This window comes from Erinaceus europaeus, chromosome 1 (assembly GCF_950295315.1).
Source record: "Erinaceus europaeus chromosome 1, mEriEur2.1, whole genome shotgun sequence".
Classification (NCBI taxonomy): Eukaryota; Metazoa; Chordata; class Mammalia; order Eulipotyphla; family Erinaceidae; genus Erinaceus; species Erinaceus europaeus.
The window spans coordinates 2,853,252-2,872,073 of record NC_080162.1 but is presented as its reverse complement, the minus strand read 5'-3'; the positions used below and the strand labels follow the sequence as shown (position 1 = coordinate 2,872,073).

Genomic DNA, 18,822 nt, shown 5'->3' with positions numbered 1-18,822 from the left:
GTTTAGTGAGGGCTGTTTAGTGAGGGCTGTTTAATGAAGGCTGTTTAGTGTGGGCTGTTTAATGAGGGCTGTTTATTGGGGGCTGTTTAGTGAGGTTGTTTAGTGAGGTTGTTTATTGAGGGCTGTTTAGTGAGGTTGTTTAGTGAGGGCTGTTTAGTTAGGTTGTTTAGTGTGGACTGTTTAGTGAGGGTTGTTTAGTGGGGGCTGTTTATTGAGGGCTGTTTATTGAGGGCTGTTTAGTGAGGTTGTTTAGTGGGGGATGTTTAGTGATGTTCTTTAGTGAGGGCTGTTTAGTGAGGGCTGTTTAGTGAGGTTGTTTAGTTAGGGCTGTTTATTGAGGGCTGTTTAGTGAGGTTGTTTAGTGAGGGCAGTTTAGTGAGGGCTGTTTATTGGGGGCTGTTTAGTGTGGGCTATTTAGTGAGGGCTTTTTAGTGAGGGCTGTTTAGTGAGGGCTGTTTAGTGAGGGCTGTTTATTGGGGGCTGTTTAGTGTGGGCTGTTTAGTGTGGGTTTTTTAGTGAGGTCTGTTTAGTGAGGTTGTTTAGTGAGGGCTGTTTAGTGAGCGTTGTTTATTGGGGGCTGTTTAGTGAGGGCTGTCTAGTGAGGGCTGTTTATTGAGGGCTGTTTAGTGAGGTTGTTTAGTGAGGGCTGTTTAGTGGGGGCCGTCTCAACTTACATTGAAAATGGATTCCAGAAGAATTTAATGACGGGTGCTGTCTTTGTTGATCTCACAGCAGCCTATGACACGGTCTGGCATCGTGGTCTCCTAGTCAAGATCTCAAGATGCCTGCCTCCATGGGTGGCCAACACTATATCGTTTCTTCTCCAAAACAGAAGATTCCGGGTACATCTGGGTGACAAGTCTAGCAAATGGAGACTTGTCTCAAGTGGCCTCCCCCAGGGCTCTGTTCTGGCTCCTACGCTATTTAATATTTACATCAATGACCTCCCAGAAACTTCTTCAAGGAAGTTCATCTACGCCGATGACATCTGCTGTGCAACTCAGGCATCCAAATTCGACATCCTCGAGGAAACACTCACAAAAGACATGTCTCTGATATCTGATTTCTGTAAAAAATGGCGACTAATCCCTAGCACTGCAAAAATGGTATCATCTGTTTTCCACCTACACCATGCCTCGGCCTCGTGTGAGCTTAATGTGCAGCTTGACGATACGAGAATCCGGCATGAAGCCTAGCCAGTCTATCGTGGCATTACTCTCGATCGCACTCTGTCATTTCACGAACATCTCATAAAAACTGCAGCAAAGGTGGGCGCGAGGAATAACATCATTGCAAGACTGGCCAGCTCCTCATGGGGCGTGAGCGCTTCCATACTACGATCATCATCTCTGGCATTATGCTATTCCACTGCAGAATACTGTGCCCCAGTATGGTTCCGTAGCCCCCATGCCCACTTGGTCGACTCCAAATTATATTCCTCCATGAGGATAATTTCTGGAACCATCCGTTCCACCCCGGTTCCATGGCTGCCAGTTCTTAGCAACATCACCCCGCCAGATATTCGTCGCGATGCGGCATCATCTAAGTTCATTTCCCACGTCTACGCTCGACCGGACCTGCCAATATACGCGAATATCTTCGCCCACCCTGTCCAACGCTTGACGTCTCGTCACCCAATCTGGTCCCCTACGCCTACACTGAGCTTCTCTGTTCCAGTCTCTTGGAAACAGAGCTGGCAGTCAGCTGAGGTAAAGAACAAACCCCTCATCACAGACCCCTGCAAGTGTCAACCCGGCTTTGACCTAGCACGTTATGATGGGGCCCTCCTCAATCACTATAGAACAGGCCATGGCTGGTGCGCCGCTGTGTTCCATCGCTGGGGAGCCAGAGACGACCCGAACTGCCCCTGCGGCTACAGACAATGACCCACATATTCAATGACTGCCACCTCTCCAGATTCAAAGGAGGTCTCGAAACTTTACATCAGGCTCAACCTGACGCTGTTGACTGGCTACGGAAGAAGGGTAAACGCTAGAAGAAGAAGAAGTGGGGGCTGTTTAGTGAGGTTGTTTAGTGAGGGCTGTCTAGTGAGGGCTGTTTATTGGGGGCTGTTTAGTATGGGCTGTTTAGTGTGTTTAGTGAGGGCTGTTTAGTGAGGTTGTTTACTGAGGGCTATTTAGTGAGGGCTGTTTAGTGAGCTTGTTTAGTGGGGGCTGTTTAGTGAGGGCTGTTTAGTGAGGGCTGTTTATTGGGGGCTGTTTAGTGTGGGCTGTTTAGTGAGGTTGTTTACTGGGGGCTGTTTGGTGAGGGCTGTTTAGTGAGGGCTGTTTAGTGAGGGCTGTTTATTGGGGGCTGTTTAGTATGGGCTGTTTAGTGTGTTTAGTGAGGGCTGTTTAGTGAGGTTGTTTACTGAGGGCTATTTAGTGAGGGCTGTTTAGTGAGCTTGTTTAGTGGGGGCTGTTTAGTGAGGGCTGTTTAGTGAGGGCTGTTTATTGGGGGCTGTTTAGTGTGGGCTGTTTAGTGAGGTTGTTTACTGGGGGCTGTTTATTGAGGGCTGTTTATTGGGGCCTGTTTAGTGAGGGCTGTTTATTGGGGGCTGTTTAGTGTGGGCTGTTTAGTGAGGTTGTTTACTGGGGGCTGTTTGGTGAGGGCTGTTTAGTGAGGGCTGTTTATTGGGGCCTGTTTAGTGAGGGCTGTTGAGTGAGGGCTGTTTATTGAGGGCTGTTTAGTGAGGGCTGTTTATTGAGGGCTGTTTAGTGAGGGCTGTTTAGTGATGGCTGTTTAGTGAGGGCTGTTTAGTGAGGGCTGTTTATTGAGGGCTGTTTAGTGAGGGCTGTCTATTGAGGTCTGTTTAGTGAAGGCTGTCTAGTGAGGTCTGTTTAGTGAGGTTGTTTAGTGGGGGCTGTTTGGTGAGGGCTGTTTAGTGAGGGCTGTCTAGTGAGGGCTGTCTACTGAGGGCTGTTTATTGAGGGCTGTCTAGTGAGGCTTTTTAGTGAGGACTGTTTAGTGGAGGCTGTTTAATGAGGACTGTTTAGTGGGAGCTGTCTTGTGGGGCTGTCTAGTGAGAGCTGTTTTGTGGGTCTGTTTTTGTAGACTGTTCTGAGGGTCTGACTGGGTGCACCAGCTGGCTACCAGGGCTGCAGCTACTGTGTCAACAGTCCTACAGTGGAAGCACCTTTGCCCTGAACCTAAGCAGCTCTGAGGCTGGTGGGGCCATGCTGGCTGTAGGCTGGCTCTGTGCTTGGTGCTGGGCTGGGCTGGTGAGGTGGCTCCCAAGCTCTGGATGCAGGTTCCTTGGGGGGGTGGGGGGGGGTTCTAGAGGTGAGGAGAGAGGGGAGGGGATGAGAGAGGGGATGGGGAAGGGGAGGAGAGAGGGGAGGGGAGGAGGAGAGAGGGGAGGGGAGGTGGAAGGGGAGGAGAGATGGGAGTGGAGGAGGAGAGAAGGGGAGGGGAGGGGAAAAGAGGAGAGGGGAGTAGATAGGGGAGGTGAGGGGAGAGGGGAGGAGAGGAAAGGAGGGGAGAGGGGAGGAGAGGAGTAGGGGAGGAGAGAGGGAAGCAGATTGGGAGGAGGGGAGAGGAGAGAAGAGATAGAGGAAGAGGGGTAGGGGAGGAGGGGAGAGGGGAGAGGGGAGAGGGGAGAGGGGAGAGGGGAGAGGGGAGAGGGGAGCGGATTGGGTGGGAGGAGGGGAGAGGAGAGGAGAGAGGGTAGGAGAGAGGGGAAGGGAGAGGGGAGGAGATGGGAGGAGGGGAGAGGGGAGGCGAGGAGCAGGAGTGGAGGAGGGAAGGAGGAGGGGAAGGAGAGGAGAGCGGGAGGAGGAGCAGGGCAGCGGGAGGAGGAGCAGGGAGAGGGGAGGGAGGAGCGGGGCCGGCCCGGGAAGTGCGACGTGTCTGCGGCCCTTTTAAACGTCCCGCAGCCGCGGCCGGCGCCCAGGTCTCGGCTCCCAGCCGCCCGCAGCCGCCGCCCCGTCCCGCGTCCGCCGGCATGTCGGGGGTCAAGAAGCAGAAGACGGTAGGCTGCGCCCTCCTTCCCTGCCTCTCTTCCCCTCTTCCCTCCCAACGGGGGCACGGAAGGGGAGAAAGAGGAGGAGGAGGAGGAAGGAGGAGGGAGAGGGAGGGAGGGGAGGAAGGAGGAAGGAGGAAGGAGGAAGGAAGAGGTGGAGGAAGAAGGGAGTAGGAAAAAGAGGAAGGAGGAGTTTGGATGAGAGGAAGAGGAGAAAGCAGGAGGAGTGAAGGGAAAGCTTGGTGGTGAGGCTCACCTGGGAACCCAGGAGCCTCCTCCAGGCAGTCCCCCGGGAGCGGGAGCTGCTTTCCTAGGGTGAAGCCCACACACCCAGTCAAGAGCAAGGGCCAGAACCTGGGAACCCAGGAGCCTCCTCCAGGCAGTCCCCCTGGGAGCTGCTCTCCTAGGGTGAAGCCCACACACCCAGTCAAGAGCAAGGGCCAGAACCTGGGAACCCAGGAGCCTCCTCCAGGCAGTCCCCCTGGGAGCTGCTTTCCTAGGGTGAAGCCCACACACCCAGTCAAGAGCAAGGGTCAGAACCTGGGAACCCAGGAGCCTCCTCCAGGCAGTCCCCCTGGGAGCTGCTTTCCTAGGGTGAAGCCCACACGCCCAGTCAAGAGCAAGGACCAGAGACAGGCTGCCCCCCACCCACCCAAGCTCTCCCAGACTGTTCGGTTTCATCTCCTCGGCCCAAGCTGGACTGGGGTCCTGCCAGGTTCGGACCCAGCACACCCAGTGGCAGTCATGGGGTTTTATCCCCGGACCCTCTTCAGGGTGGAAGTGAATGGCAAACGGGAAATCCTCTAGACTCCTCCTTTAAGCTGATTCCTTCTCTGTTGGTACTGAGCTGTACCTGAGCTTCAGAGCCTGGGGCGGGGGGTGTGCTTCAGAGTGGCCTGAAGAGGCCCACCCGCAGGCCAAGCTGAGAGGCTCTGTTCCACCCAGAAGGAGTCAGGGCCGTTCCTTTTATGGAGAATAGAGATCCCCATCAAAGAGAAAAGGTCTTCTCCCACCGGACAACAGGGTCACCTTGACAATGTGTATCCTGGGGGGGGGGGGGGCGGATGATCACAGCACTCAAGGACCCAGGTTTGAGGCCCTGGTCCCCACCTGCAGGGAGAAAGCTTCTTCGCAAGTGGTGAAGCAGGGCTCCCGGTGTCTCTCTGTCTCTCTCCCTCTCTGTTTCCCCCTACCCTCTGGATTATTATTACTAATTAGTTGTCTCTAGCTAATTAGTAATAATAATAATAATAAATGTGTATCCCTGAAGATGGTAGTGGTAGCCACAGAGTCTGAGAGTTGGAAGCCTCCTGGCCGACATCAGAGTCACACCTGAGGTGTCACCAGCTACCACCTCAGCTGCAGGTAGTCAGTCAGTCACTTGAGGCCCTACCCTCTCCACAGACAGTAGGCCTGTGCTTGGCGCAGAGCTGGTGTTCAGTCCATGTCTGTGACTGTTACAGAAGGCTAGCTTCTGAAACCTCTCTGGAGGGTGTTTGTGGTGGGCTGGGGTGGGGGTGGGGGATAAGGCGGAGGGAGCCAGGAGAACGCTTGCCCAGTAGAGTGCAGGCCTTGTGGTGCCTGAGGGCCTGGGCTTAAAAGGGGGTCACACAGCAGCAGCGGCAGCAAGGCTGCAGTCTCTCCTGCCTGCCTCTCTGCCCTTTCCGTTTCCTTAAAAGAAATGACACGGGGGGGGGGGGGGGGGGAGGGGAGCAGGCGGTGGCGCACCTGGTTAAGCACTCGCATCACAGAGCACAAGGACTGGGGTTCAAGCCCCCGGTCCTCACCTGCAGGGGGGAAAGCTTCAGGAGTGGTGAATGAAGCAAGGCTGCAGGTGTCTCCCTGTCTCTCTCCCTCTCTATCTGTCCCTCCTCAATTGCTCTCTGCCTCTATCCTGTATTAAATAAATAAAACTGTTAAAGAAAGAAGAAATGACACCCTGGAGCAGTGTGGTCACACTTGCAGTTGGCAAGACAGACAAGGCCCACCTGCCTAGAGCGTCTGCTGGTGGTGGGCAGGACCCGGGTTTGAGGCCTGGTCCCAGTGCCCTGGAGGAAGCTTCTATCCGCCGGTGGCAACCTTCCCCTTCTATCTCTGTTCTTCTGTCTGGAAAATGTCAGCCGGAGCAGTGAAGCCCCAGCCACCAGAAAACAAGCAAATCTGGGGGAGAAGGATGAAGGAGCTTTAGTGAGGTTTAAAGTGTGGGTTGGGGGGGGGTAGATAGCATCGTGGTTATGCCAAGAGATCTTCATGCCTGAGGCTTCGAAGACCAAGTTCAATCCCCACCCCCAGCCAGAGCTGAGCAGGACTCTGGTATAAATTAAAAAAAAAAAAAAAAAAAAAAGTGTGTGGGCTAGAGCGGCAAGGCCGGGGCTAAGGACTCTGGCCCCAGGAGTCACACAGGCGGGAGGGTTCAGGTGGAAGGTAGCGTGAGATTAATAAGGGAGAAGGGTCAGTCGAGGGTTAGCTGCTTTCAGGGGAATGTGGTTGTTTGATTTCATTTCATTTCTTGAAAGGGAAAGCTGAACAGAACTTAGAGGGACATTGGAAGACCACATACATCATGTGATTGCTGGCCAGGAAGCTAAACTTAGAAGTCTGCAGGGGTGACTTGAGACAGTGCTGTCCCTCCAGAGGGTGGCTTTGCAGTGAGGAGACTCAGTGCTGTGCTGGCTGAGTCTGGAGGAACGACTGATGGCCCATCTGCTCTTCCTCCCTCGCTGTGTGTGCAGGGTGTCCTGGGGGTGACAGGTTGAGCCAGCACTGGACAGACTGCTTTGTTTTTTAAAGTTTGAATTTGTATATATCCAAATGCTCATTTTAAAAAGAAGTTTATTAGGGATGTCATATTGATTTGCAAAATTATAAGATCACGGGTATAATTCCACTCTGTTCCCACCACCAGAGCTCTGTGCCCCCATTCCCTCCACTGGAAGCTACTGCAGTCCTCCCAAGGTCACAGGGATGGGTGAGCTATTATCTCAACGACTCTGTCTATATTTGTCTATATTTGTCCGTTGTTTCCCATTTTTTGTTTTGTTTGCTCTTTTGGCCCTCTCTTCTCTTCTCTTCTCTTCTCTTCTCTTCTCTTCTCTTCTCTTCTCTTCTCTTCTCTTCCTTTCCAAGTCACACCTACACCTGTTACTACATCCAGATGTCCTTCCGTTTCCTCTTCTCTGTCAGGTCCTTATGGAGATGAGAGCCCTCTGGGCATCTTCCCCGAATCATTTCTCCCTCACTGGGAGTCTGGACCAGAGATCTTTATGGGGAGCAGAAGGTGGGAGTTGTGGCTTCTGTCACTGCTTCTCCGCTGGACATGGGTGTTGGCAGGTGGATCCACACCCCCAGCCTGTGTCTGTCTGACCCTAGTGGGGCAGGGCTCTGGGGAGGGGAGGCTCATTGGTGGATTCATCTAGCAGTGACACATTGGTGGATTCATCTAGCAGTGGAGTTTTAATAGCTCCTGCTTGCACCAAGAATTTCTACCCCTTCTGATGGAATCTTTGTCGAGCATCAATAAAGAAGGACTGGCTGGTCTTTCCTTCACCAGCAGAGTCTACGAAGGGGACGGACTGAGAACACAGGCTTTGCACACCGACCGAGTGAGACATGCACGTAATCCAGGATGGATCCTGGCCCCTGCCTCCCTGGAGGAAACTTCAGTGCTGTGGTATCTTTCCCTCTCTTTGTCTGCCTCTGTCTCTGTCATACTGGACAGAGACAGAGAAATCAAAAGTCAGGGAAGTCGGGCGGTGGCGCAGCGGGTTAAGTGCAGTTGGCGCAAAGTGCAAGGACCGGCCTAAGAATCCCGGTTCGAGCCCCCGGCTCCCCACCTGCAGGGGAGTCGCTTCCCAGGCGGTGAAGCAGGTCTGCAGGTGTCTGTCTTTCTCTCCCCCTCTCTGTCTTCCCTTCCTCTCTCCATTTCTCTCTGTCCTATCCAACAACGACAACATCAACAACTACAACAATAAAACAACAAGAGCAACAAAAGGGAATAAGTAAATCAATATTTTTTAAAAATCGAAAGGCGGGGGTAGATAGAGAAGGAAGGAGAGGAAGAGGGAGAGAGACCTACAGCACTGCTTCACTGATCCCAAATCTCCTCTCTGCAGACAGTGCTTTAGCCTGGGTCCTTGCTGCTTTGTGACGTGTTCTCAGCATGCTGCTCCACTCCCTAGCCTCTGTCTCTGTCCTTCTGTCTCAATAAAAGTCAGCTTGCCATGATGCCAAGCTGCAGATGCTGCCATGACGCCAACCTGACTTCCTGGGCAGACGCCCTCACCAGTGTGTCCTGGAACCCCACCTCCCCAGAGCCCTGCCCCACTAGGGACAGACAGACACAGGCTGGGCGTGTGGATCCACCTGCCAACACCCATGTCCAGCAGAGAAGCAGTTACAGAAGCCACAACTCCCACCTTCTGCTCCCCATAAAGATCTTTGGTCCAGACTCCCAGAGGGATAAAGAATAGGGAAGCTTCCAATGGAGGGGGTGGGACATGGCACTCTGATGGTGGGAATTATGCAGAATTATGACCCTCTTAGCCTACTGTCTTGTCAATCATTATTAAATCAATAAAAAAAAAAAAGTCTGCTAGAACCAGGGAAGCCATGATGATGGTGATGATGATGAAAAAAATTTTTTAAGTCAGAAATTTGATGGCTGGAGGGTTTGGTTTTTATATTCAGACATTTTGACCTTTCTAGTTTTTTTTTTTTTTGGGGGGGGGTTGTGAACATTCTGTATAGGATTAAATCAACACCTGACACAGCCAACAGTACTTCTGAAGTTCTGTTTAGTCAACATGATCATAATCCACGTCCCAAAACAGTTCCCACAAATGTCATTACTGAGTAAAGCAAGCCCACAGTAAGTGCAATAATTGAAATAGCAAAATTTGAATGTGTACTCATGATTTATTTCAGCATTGCAGATCAAGGCAAAGTTTCGCATGTGCAACCTCTGAAATGCCAGTTATTTGGGACTGAGTCTTAATGTCTAGGAGGCAATCTTAGAATCTTCCCCAGACCTCACAAATCACTCCTCCTCTGCACCGGCGGCATAGGGCAGTCAGTTACGTGACAGCCCCAGCAGTGTCTACAAACATGTTTTGAGCTCCTCTTACCTGCGGGGAAGTTACTGGAGTCAATACACCTTCTCTGGATGAGTAAAACCTTTCTGCGCAGAGTGCTCTAGGAAGAGAAACTCATTTTGTCTTAAATGGGAGCAGGCAGGCAACTTTCTCACAAGCTCGAGAAAAACTAGCAAAATCCTCTTTGATAAAGAACAGTAGCACATTCTTTCAACGCCAGGTATTTGTCCCATGAAACCAAGGACAGCTATCAGAGCCCTTCCTCTTCTGGCTCCCCTTCCTCTATAAAAATCATTTATTCATTGATTTCTTTATTTTTATGAGAGAGAAACACCAGAGCATAAGTCACTTCTAGTTTATGGTGGTGCTGAGAATTGAACCGAGAACTTGTTGGGCCTCAGGAATTCATTTCCTTAGCTGTAAGTCTGAGCCATGTCCGTGGTCTTCCACCTTGACCTGCCTCTCACTCTGGACACTCACACAGAGACACTGAGTGAAAAAGAAAGAGGCAACTTGACGCTAGTCCAAGAAGTTCTCTCTGCTTGCTTCCTTTCCTGGACTTAACGTTTCTCAAGTCCCACAGTATTGCTTTTCCTGGAGACACTTAATGCAGAAATAAGAGTCGATCGTGATGGTGAAATTTTTGGCAGAGTACCAACTTGCCAGTGATTTTGGGGTGGGGTGGGGTGAAAGGGCATTGAAAGCTATACAATTCTTCATTTATGTAAGGCAGTGCTGGCCTTCCAGATTATTATTATTTTTTTCCTCCAGGGTTATTGCCAGGGCTCAATGCCTGCACCAGGAATCCACTGCTCCTGGAGACCATTTTTCCCCCCTTTTGTTGCTTTTGTTGTTTTATCATTGTTGTGGTTATTATTGTTGTTGTTGCTGCCGTTGGATAGGACAGAGAGAAATGGAGAGAAGAGGGGAAGATAGAGAGGGGGAGAGAAAGACAGACACCTGCAGACCTGCTTCACTGCCTATGAAGCGACTCCCCAGCAGGTGGGGAGCCGGGGGCTCGAACCGGGATCCTTCTTTCAGATTATTTTTATAAAAATCTTTCCAGTGCCACATTATTTTCCTGCAAGACACACGTTTCCAAATGGATAACCTCTGGACAGAAGGAACAGTCACTTCCTAGAGGCCGGGAACTCAGATATTTTTAATTTGATTACCATGGCAACCTCAGGAAAACGGAGTCTCATGTCTGGTGGGAGAGGTGCCAGGAGCAGAGCAGAATCAGAAAGTGAACTCTGCCTAGAGCTGCACCCTGCTCTTGCTTGGTCTCTGTCTGCTTCAGGCTGCCCTCACTGTCCGTAACAGTTCCCTCATCTGTACAGTGGATGGAATAATGACTTGCCCCTTGCAATTGTATGAGCAGTAACTCCAAGCAGGTGTGTCTGCACAGTCCCAGGCCCACAGTTCCTTAGGATACATCCCCAGGAAAGGAATTTCAGGGTCACAGGGTAGGTCCATTCCTCCTTCCCTTCCCTCCTCTCTCTCCCTCTCTCCCTCTCTCTCATTAACTAATAAACAAGTCTTTAGCTTCCAGCTGGAGTGGAATGTCAGAACAAAGTCCTTTCATCATCATCATCATCATCACTCCTTTCTGCACTTTTTAAAAATACTTATTTATTCCCTTTTGTTGCCTTTATTGTTTTATTGTTGTAATTATTATTGATGTTGTTGGATAGGACAGAGAGAAATGGAGAGAGGCAGGGAAGACAGAGAGGGGGAGAGAAAGACAGACACCTGCAGACCTGCTTCACCGCCTGTGAAGCAACTCCCCCTGCAGGTGGGGAGCTGGGGGTTTGAACCAGGATCCTTACACCGGTCCTTGCGCTTTGCACCTTATGCGCTTAACCCGCTGCACTACCGCCCGACTCCCATCATCACTCCTTTCCACTGCACGGTTATGGTGTGTCAAGAGGAAGGAAGGCCAAAGCACACCATTCCATCAGCTCAGTAGTTGACAGTGGCTAGAGCATTAACCAAGCAGACTCGTGCTCAAGTTAGAGCTCTTTCAGTCCTTATCGTACAGGCTGGCAGAAGGCAAAGTGCTTGTTCCTCAGTGGGTATGCAGCAGCGCAACCCAGACAGGACACTCGCACTGGCCAACTTTGGCCGGGAAGGGCTATCTGCATCTTAGTGAACATCAAGCCAACTCTCCTCCACCCTTCGGATCCCTTCGCCTATTTTCAGATCTACCTTAAAATTAATGCTGTCTGTTTCGTGCTACTATTCAAAGATTATCGGTTTGAGCATTCACAAAGATAAGTGCTGCTAACCCTCTGGGCTGTATGTCTCAGAGAGAGTTATCTTTGTCTTCCATCATTTGTCTGTTACTGCATGTGACTCTGTGGTTTTCTTAGGGGATAATTAGGCTTAACTCAAAACAGGGGACCTTCAGGTTATGAGAGCCTAGCAAAAGAATCAATGATGTCAGTTTCGGTCCTCGGAGATGACTGTTTATTTCCAAATCTACCACTAAATAGTAATAGACACTCATTAGTCTCTGTGTTTAGAAGACTTAAGCAAACGGACAAACTAGAGGTGGATAAGTAGATATAATGACAGTTCAGCCACCCAGACTTGTTCATGTGAGCAGGAGCTCTGGAAAGGAGCAGAAATGGCGATAGAATTCACTGCAGGACGAATTTGTTTTCAGGATCTGTAATTTTCTTAGCATTCCCCTTCTCACCTGTTCTTATGTGCTTCTTATTCTTGCCTTAGTATTTTTCTTTAAAAAAAAAAAAACTGTTTCTTACCTTTATTTATTTATTGGATAGAGACAGCCAGAAATTGAGAGGGAAGGGGTTAACACAGAGGGAGAGAGAGAGAGACCTGCAGACCTGCTTCACGAGTGGTGAAGCTTTCCCCCTGCAGATAGGGACCGGGGGCTCGAACCCAGGCCCTTGCACACTGTGTAACATGTACGCTCAACCAGGTGCGCCACCATCTGGCTCCAGTATTTTTTTTCTTTATTGGGGGAATTAATGGTTTACAGTAAAATGCAGTAGTTGATACATGTGTAACATTTCTCAGTTTTCCAGGTAACAATTCAACCCCCACTAGGTCCTCCTCTGCCATCCTGTTCCGGGACCTAAACCCTCCCCCAGCCCCAGAGTCTGTTCCTTTGGTCTTGCCTTCGTGCTAGTCCTTACCACTGGGAAACTGTGTGAGGCTTGGAGTAAATGGCCTTTTCTCCTTTCCTCACCTGGGTTACATTACTTGTCTAGGACAATTTTAACCTGCAGTCGCCACTCAGAGCTGTGTAGACCACCCAGGTGAAGGGAGTCTGCGTTGCAGTTTGCACACAAGGGCCTGTTTGTGAGCACAGCGTCTCAGGAGTCCCACACCCTGTACTCACTCTTTCGGCGCCAAGTCTGACTTTCCCAGCTTTCCTGGTGTGAGGCAGGTTTATGCTGGTTCACTCGTAATTCTAAGGTGTGATTCTTATGAGATTCGGCCTGATCAGAGGAAGGCCTTTCTCTATTCAGTCTGATGTCAGTTACTTATTCTGTTTGAAGAGGTTTGTGATGTTTTGGCCCTCTCCACTCTGGTGGTTACTGGGGTTTCGATTTGGTGAACACCAACCACCAGTCCACCCACCCAAAGTTGGCAAAATAAATTCAAATCTGCCTCGTCAGAAAAATCTGCATCAAGAGAAGAATGCTGCCCTTCTGTCTTATCTCCTGAGTTTCTGTCTTCCCATAGATTTTGGTGTGATAGTTTCCTATATCTTGTCAGCTACTTGATGTTTCTAATTTGTCTGGTTTACACAACAGCCACCATTAAAATTAGCTTTCTTTTTAAATATATTTTTTATTATTGAATAGAGACAGAGAGAAATTGAGATAGGAGGGGAGGTAGAGAGGGAAAGAGACAGAGAGACACCTGCAGCCCTGCTATACCACTCGTGAAGTTTCCCCTACAGGCGGGGAACAAGGGCTTGAACCCAGGTCCTTGCACACAGTGATGTGAGCGCTTGACCAGATGTGCCACCACCTGGCCCCTTAAATTAATTTCCACTAAAGGATTGGTTTGCACAACCTGGACCATCATCGCTGGCTCCCCACCTGCAGGGGAGTTGCTTCACAGGCGGTGAAGCGGGTCTGCAGGTGTCTGTTAATGGTGGCTGCTGTGTAAACCAGACAAATTAGAAACATCAAGTAGCTGACAAGATATAGGAACAGGAATAACAGCAACAGCAAACCCTACCTCTGCTCTCTGTCTGTGTGTGTTAGTGTTTTCTGTCATGTCCTTGCCTCAGCAGGCCAGTACCATTCTGGTGAAGGAAGCACTTTTAGTAACAGCTCAGTGTAAATAGGGCTTCTTGTCAGAAAGTTAAGTTCTCTTATCCACAAAGAGGAGTAGGCCTAGGGTGGAGAGCATTCACCTTGTCTTAGTGCTGGGCATTCTTTATTATTATTATTATTACTATCTTTATCTATTGGATAGAAACAACTAGAAATCAAGAGGGAAGGGGGAGACAGAGAGGCTCCTGCAGCCCTGCTTCACCTCTCATGAAGCTTTCTTCCTGCAGGAGGGGGGCTGGGGGTTCGAACCTGGATCCTCATACATTGTAACGTGCGCTCACTTAGATGCACCACCACCCAGCCCCTAAACTGTCCATCTTTTAGTCACTTTGCTAAATGTTGTCTTGAGAATATTACACCCATGTCCAGCAGAGAAGCAATGACAGAAGCCAGACCTCCCACCTTCTGCTCCCCATAAAGATCTTTGGTCCATGCTCCCAGAGGGATAAAGAACAGGGAAACTTCCAATGGAGGGGGTGGGACACAGAACTCCGGTGGTGGGCACTGTATGGAATTGTTCCCCTCATATCCAATGGACTTGTTGATCATAATTAAATCAATAAAAAAAAATATGGACCAAAGATCTTTATGGGGAGCAGAAGGTGGGGGTTCTGGCTTCTGTCATTGCTTCTCCGCTGGACGTGGGCGTTGTTTCCTGCCCTTTCAATCACTAAATAATTCTTTCAATTTCGGATAATTGGTGTACACGTAGGAAGTATTTCGTCTCCCACAGAAGACTCACTGCTCTACACATCTGAAATCTAACTAGCTTCCGACACCACACGGTGTGCACAGTGACTTCTATCAGTTGGATGTTGTCAGTTCCTTTCAAATCTTATCAGCAGCTCTTTCTGCATTTCAGATTTCCTCCTCAAGTGGATTTAACTGTAATTGGTATTGTGGAGTATGTTCGCCGTCTAAACACAACAAGCTGTTTATTAAGCACCACACCTTCACTTTGGGCAAGACTGTATCGACTGTGTACTCTTATAATCCGGAGATGCTATGCTTGAAGCTCCCTCCTTAAAGATGGTCTCTTCTTCTGAAGATACTGAACAATCGTTGGCTGATTCTTACTAGGACGTGTGTCTTTCAAGGCTGCTTCAAGGCAGTGCAGTTTCACACTTCCTGTAGACAGAGGCACTTCGGTGCAGGGATCATGCCTGCTCTGAAGATGTGACTGACAGCCACTTTATGTTTCCTTGTAAAGATCTTGACCTCTGTGTACTTTGTATCAATGCCTAGTTTAATGACATGACTACTTTTCTTTCAGTTTATGTCAGCTGTGTGCTTTAAAAAAGTCACTAGCAGATGGACTCGGCAGTGACTTAAACCACCTATGATAAAGTCGAAGATGCACCCTAGTTGCCTTATTCATCTGTACCCTTATTTAACTATCATTTATTTGCCAGCAATTCACATCTTTCCAGTTTCTGTCAAAATTTGCAATTCAAGAAATTGGTGGTGATTTTTTAAAAATATTTTATTTATTAATGAGAGGGGTAGGAGAGAGAGAAAGAACCAGACATCACTCTGGTACATGTGCTGTCAGGGATTGAACTCTGGACCTCATGCTTGAGAGACCAACATTTTATCCACTGTGCCACCTCCCAGACCACAAAAATATTTTATTTCTTTTAATGAGAGAGAGACCAGAGTACTTGTTCAGCTCCGGCATATGGTGGTGTTGGGGACAGAACCTGGAACTTTGGTGTCTCGGGCATGAAAGACTTTTACAGAACCATCTCCCCGGTCCAGTTATTTCCTTTTTTTCCCCATACTGCTTAAAACTCAACTTAGCTTTCTATGCTCAGCTGTTGGTCCCATTGTATGTTATTTTGTGTTCTTTAAGATCTCTAAAATACTTTCCTTGTTAGTTCCTGTCAAATCCTCTCCTGTGTGTTTATGCATTTCATTTACTCAGCAAACATTTATTGAGTGACCTAGCCAGGAGCTGTGCTTCTGCCATGATGAGCTGTAGCCACTATAAAGTCTTTCACTCTTTAGTTAGAGTTTCTCAGTCCATTCAAACTCCAGCTTTAAGCCTATTCTAAATGCAGAAGTTGCTCTTTCTAATTGTGGTGCCTCACCCACAGTCTTTATCCTCATCCAACCTTCTGCCCAGTAAGTAAGTAGCCTTGGGAAAAAGCAATAAAATTTCCAACTGCCTTTTCATACCTTTTAAAAAAGTCTTTTTTTCCTCCCATAATTCTTCTACTTGTTACACAGGCTGTCTCGGCTTTAAAATGTCATCCTAAAGGAATTGCAGTATTTCCTGTCCAGGGGCAAGTTAAGAGCACAGCTCCAAGCTCTGCAATACAGCTGACACTGAATCTCTTACATACCTGTTAAGTCCACAGTCATCTTTATGACCTGCTGGTTGGTGATACCACCGCCGAGTTGGCACTCTGACCACCAAACTGCACGCCTAGCCCTTTTCTTTTATTGTTTGCTCTTTGAAAGAGGCCCTGCCCAGTTAAGCCTTGTTTCTTTTATTTACTGAGAAATGTGTTTGTTCCTTAAGTTGAAGACTGAATTGGCTGTCAGTACATCCTGACTACACTGTGACTTAACTTTTGCATTTTGCTTCGCAGTCCTGGAGATAGAATGTGCAGACCACAGAGTGGCATGGAGAAACGTACCACGTTTGCCATTCAGAAATATTTGGCTAAGCAGACCGTTTCTCTTTAAGAAAATTGACTTACTCCCCTACGACTTGGTTAATTCTTTTATTTTCTAACTGTACTTTATTTTAAGGAGTATTTATTTATTTGCCACCAGGATTATCCCTGGGGATCAGTGCCTGCTGGATTCTACTATTCCTATAAGCCGTTTCTTTACATAATTTTCTTTCCTCTCGATAGGGAGTGAGAGATAGAGGGGAAGAAACAGAGGAGAGAGATACCACAACACAGCTAGTAACCTTCTCCATGGTAGCCCAGGGCTTGATGCTCAGGTGCTGGCATTTGGTACCACACAAGCTTTACCTGGGGAGTCACTTCACAAACCACACTGATCGCTATTTTCTTTAAGCCTTCTCAAGTGGTTTAATAATTTCTTCAAAGAAAATTGCCTCACCGTTTTCAGCCCGTCTTGGATGGAGCTTGAAGAAATCATGTTAGGTGGGATAGGTCAGAAACAGAAGGATGAGTGTGGGATGATCTCACTCTCAGGCAGAAGTTGACAAACAAGATCAGAAGAGAAAACACAAGCAGAACCTGGACTGGAGTTGGTGTGTTGCACCAGAGTAAAAGACTCTGGGGTGGGTGGTGGTGGGTTCAGGTCCTGGAACAGGATGGCAGAAGAGGACCTAGTGGGGGTTGTATTGTTGTGTGGAAGACTGGGAAGTGTTGTGCCCTACAGACAGTTGTGTTTACTGTCAACTGTAAAACATTAATCCCCCAATAAAACAATAAATTTAGAAAAAGGAAATCTGACAATAAAAAGAAGAGGAGAGAAAAGAAAAAAAGTGAAAAGTAAAGAAGAAAAAAATTGCCGATGATGATGATGTAGTGTGTAACGTAGCTCAAGCTACATTGGGTAATAGTGAGACCCAGTTCAGGGATGCACGAAACACTCAGTTCTTGTTATCAATCTCAGAATTTTCATTCTTATCTCTGAATCCATATACTTCTGTTATCTCTTAAATTCATGAGATGCCATAAACTCTTACGACTGTGCAGTTCTGCCAGGCCCATCGACCTAAACTGCCGAGTCAGAGGATAGCATCTTTTCCTGTGTTCTGTGTTACTGTGGCAGCAGCCCTTAGGCCATGGAGCCGCTTGTACAACAACATTTTGAGTAATTACTTAAGAAAAAAGAAAGAAATGCATTTATCTGTTGTATTTAAATTAGCCCTGTGAATGAAGAGACCTAATAAAACCTAACATTCAGCTTCCAGTGAAACTTATATATTTATCAGAAGTTTCACTTTTTAAAAAAATTTCTTTAGTGGAGAATTAGTGTTTTACAGTCAACAGTAAATACAATAGTTTGTACATGCCTAACATTTCCCAGTTTTCCACATAATACAGCCCCCACTAGGCCTTCCTCTGCCATCATGTTCCAGGACCTGAACCCCCCCCCCACACCCCAGAGTCTTGTACTTTGGTGCAATACACCAACTCCAGTCCAGGTTCTGCTTAGTGTTTCCTTTCTGATCTGGTTTTTCAACTTCTGCCTGAGAATGAGATCATCCCATCTTCATCCTTCTCTTTTCTGGCTTATCTCACTTAAGATGATTCCTTCAAGCTTCATCCAAGATGAGGTGAAGAAGCTGATTTCATCAAATTAATAGCTGAGTAGTATTCCATTGTATGTCTAGACCACAACTTGCTCAGCCACTCATCTGTTGTTGGACACCTGGGTTGCTTCCAGGTTTTGGATATTACAAATTGTACTGCTAAGAATGTATGTGTACACAGATCTTTTTGGATGGATGTGTTGGGTTCCTGGGGATATATCCCCAGGAGAGGAATTGCAGGGCCATAGGGTAGGTCCACTTGTAGTCTTCTGAGAGTTTCCCCACTAGGGAAAGAGAGAGAAAGGCTGGGAGTATGGATTGACCTGTCAATGCCCATGTTCAGCAGGGAAGCAATTACAGAAGTTTCACTTTTTTAAAGATAATTTTATTTTTATATGAGAGAGAGGGAGACAGAGAGACCAGAACAGTACTCAGTTCTGGTTTATGGTGGTGCTGGAGATTGAACCTGGGATCTTGGAGCCTCAGGCATAAGAATCTCTTTGCATAACTATTATACTGCCTACCCCCCTGAAGTTTTTTTCCAAATATATTATTTGGGAGTCGGGCTGTAGTGCAGCAGATTAAGCGCACGTGGTGCAAAGCACAAGGACCTGCGTAAGGATCCCAGTTTGAGCCCCCGACTCCCCACCTGCAGGGGAGTCGCTTCACAAGTGCTGAAGCAGGTCTGCAGGTGTCTGTCTTTCTCTCCCCCTCTCTGTCTGTCTTCCCCTCCTCTCTCCATTTCTCTCTGTCCTATCCAACAACCATGACAACAATAATAACTCCAACAATAAAACAAGGGCAACAAAAGGGAATAAATAAATAATAATAAATATTTTTTAATTAATATATATTACTTATTATTGCATAAAGACAGAGAGAAATTGAGAAGGGGAGGGGGAGAGAGGGAGAGAGACACCTGCAACCCTGCTTCACCCCCCTGTGAAGCTTCACCCCCTGCAGGTGGGGGCCAGGGGCTCGAACCTACATCCTGGTGCACTGTCATGTGCTCACTTCACCAGGTGTGCCACCGCCTGGCCCCAGAAGTGTCACTTTATATGACGTGTCTTGAAGAGAAGAATTCCTACTCTGTTGTGGCCCATTTGTCTTGGCACAGCACATACACGTCAGGCTCTGTTCCAGGGGCTTCCTGTGCACTCACTGTCTTAGTTTCCACCAGCTCATGAGGCAGGTCTGTGAGCTAGAAGT

At 48.3% G+C, this 18,822-nt stretch overlaps 1 protein-coding gene across 2 annotated transcripts in view; it reads left to right on the top strand.

The window, feature by feature from the left end:
* The first annotated feature begins 3,826 nt into the window (after positions 1-3,826).
* PAPSS2 (3'-phosphoadenosine 5'-phosphosulfate synthase 2) overlaps positions 3,827-18,822 on the top strand; it is an 80,228-nt gene continuing 65,232 nt past the window's right edge. For both annotated transcript variants that reach the window (XM_007520756.3, XM_060186985.1), the window contains exon 1: positions 3,827-3,970. In XM_007520756.3, the coding sequence (XP_007520818.2) occupies positions 3,944-3,970 (27 nt within the window). In that variant the 5' untranslated portion in view covers positions 3,827-3,943. The remainder of the gene's footprint in view (positions 3,971-18,822) is intronic.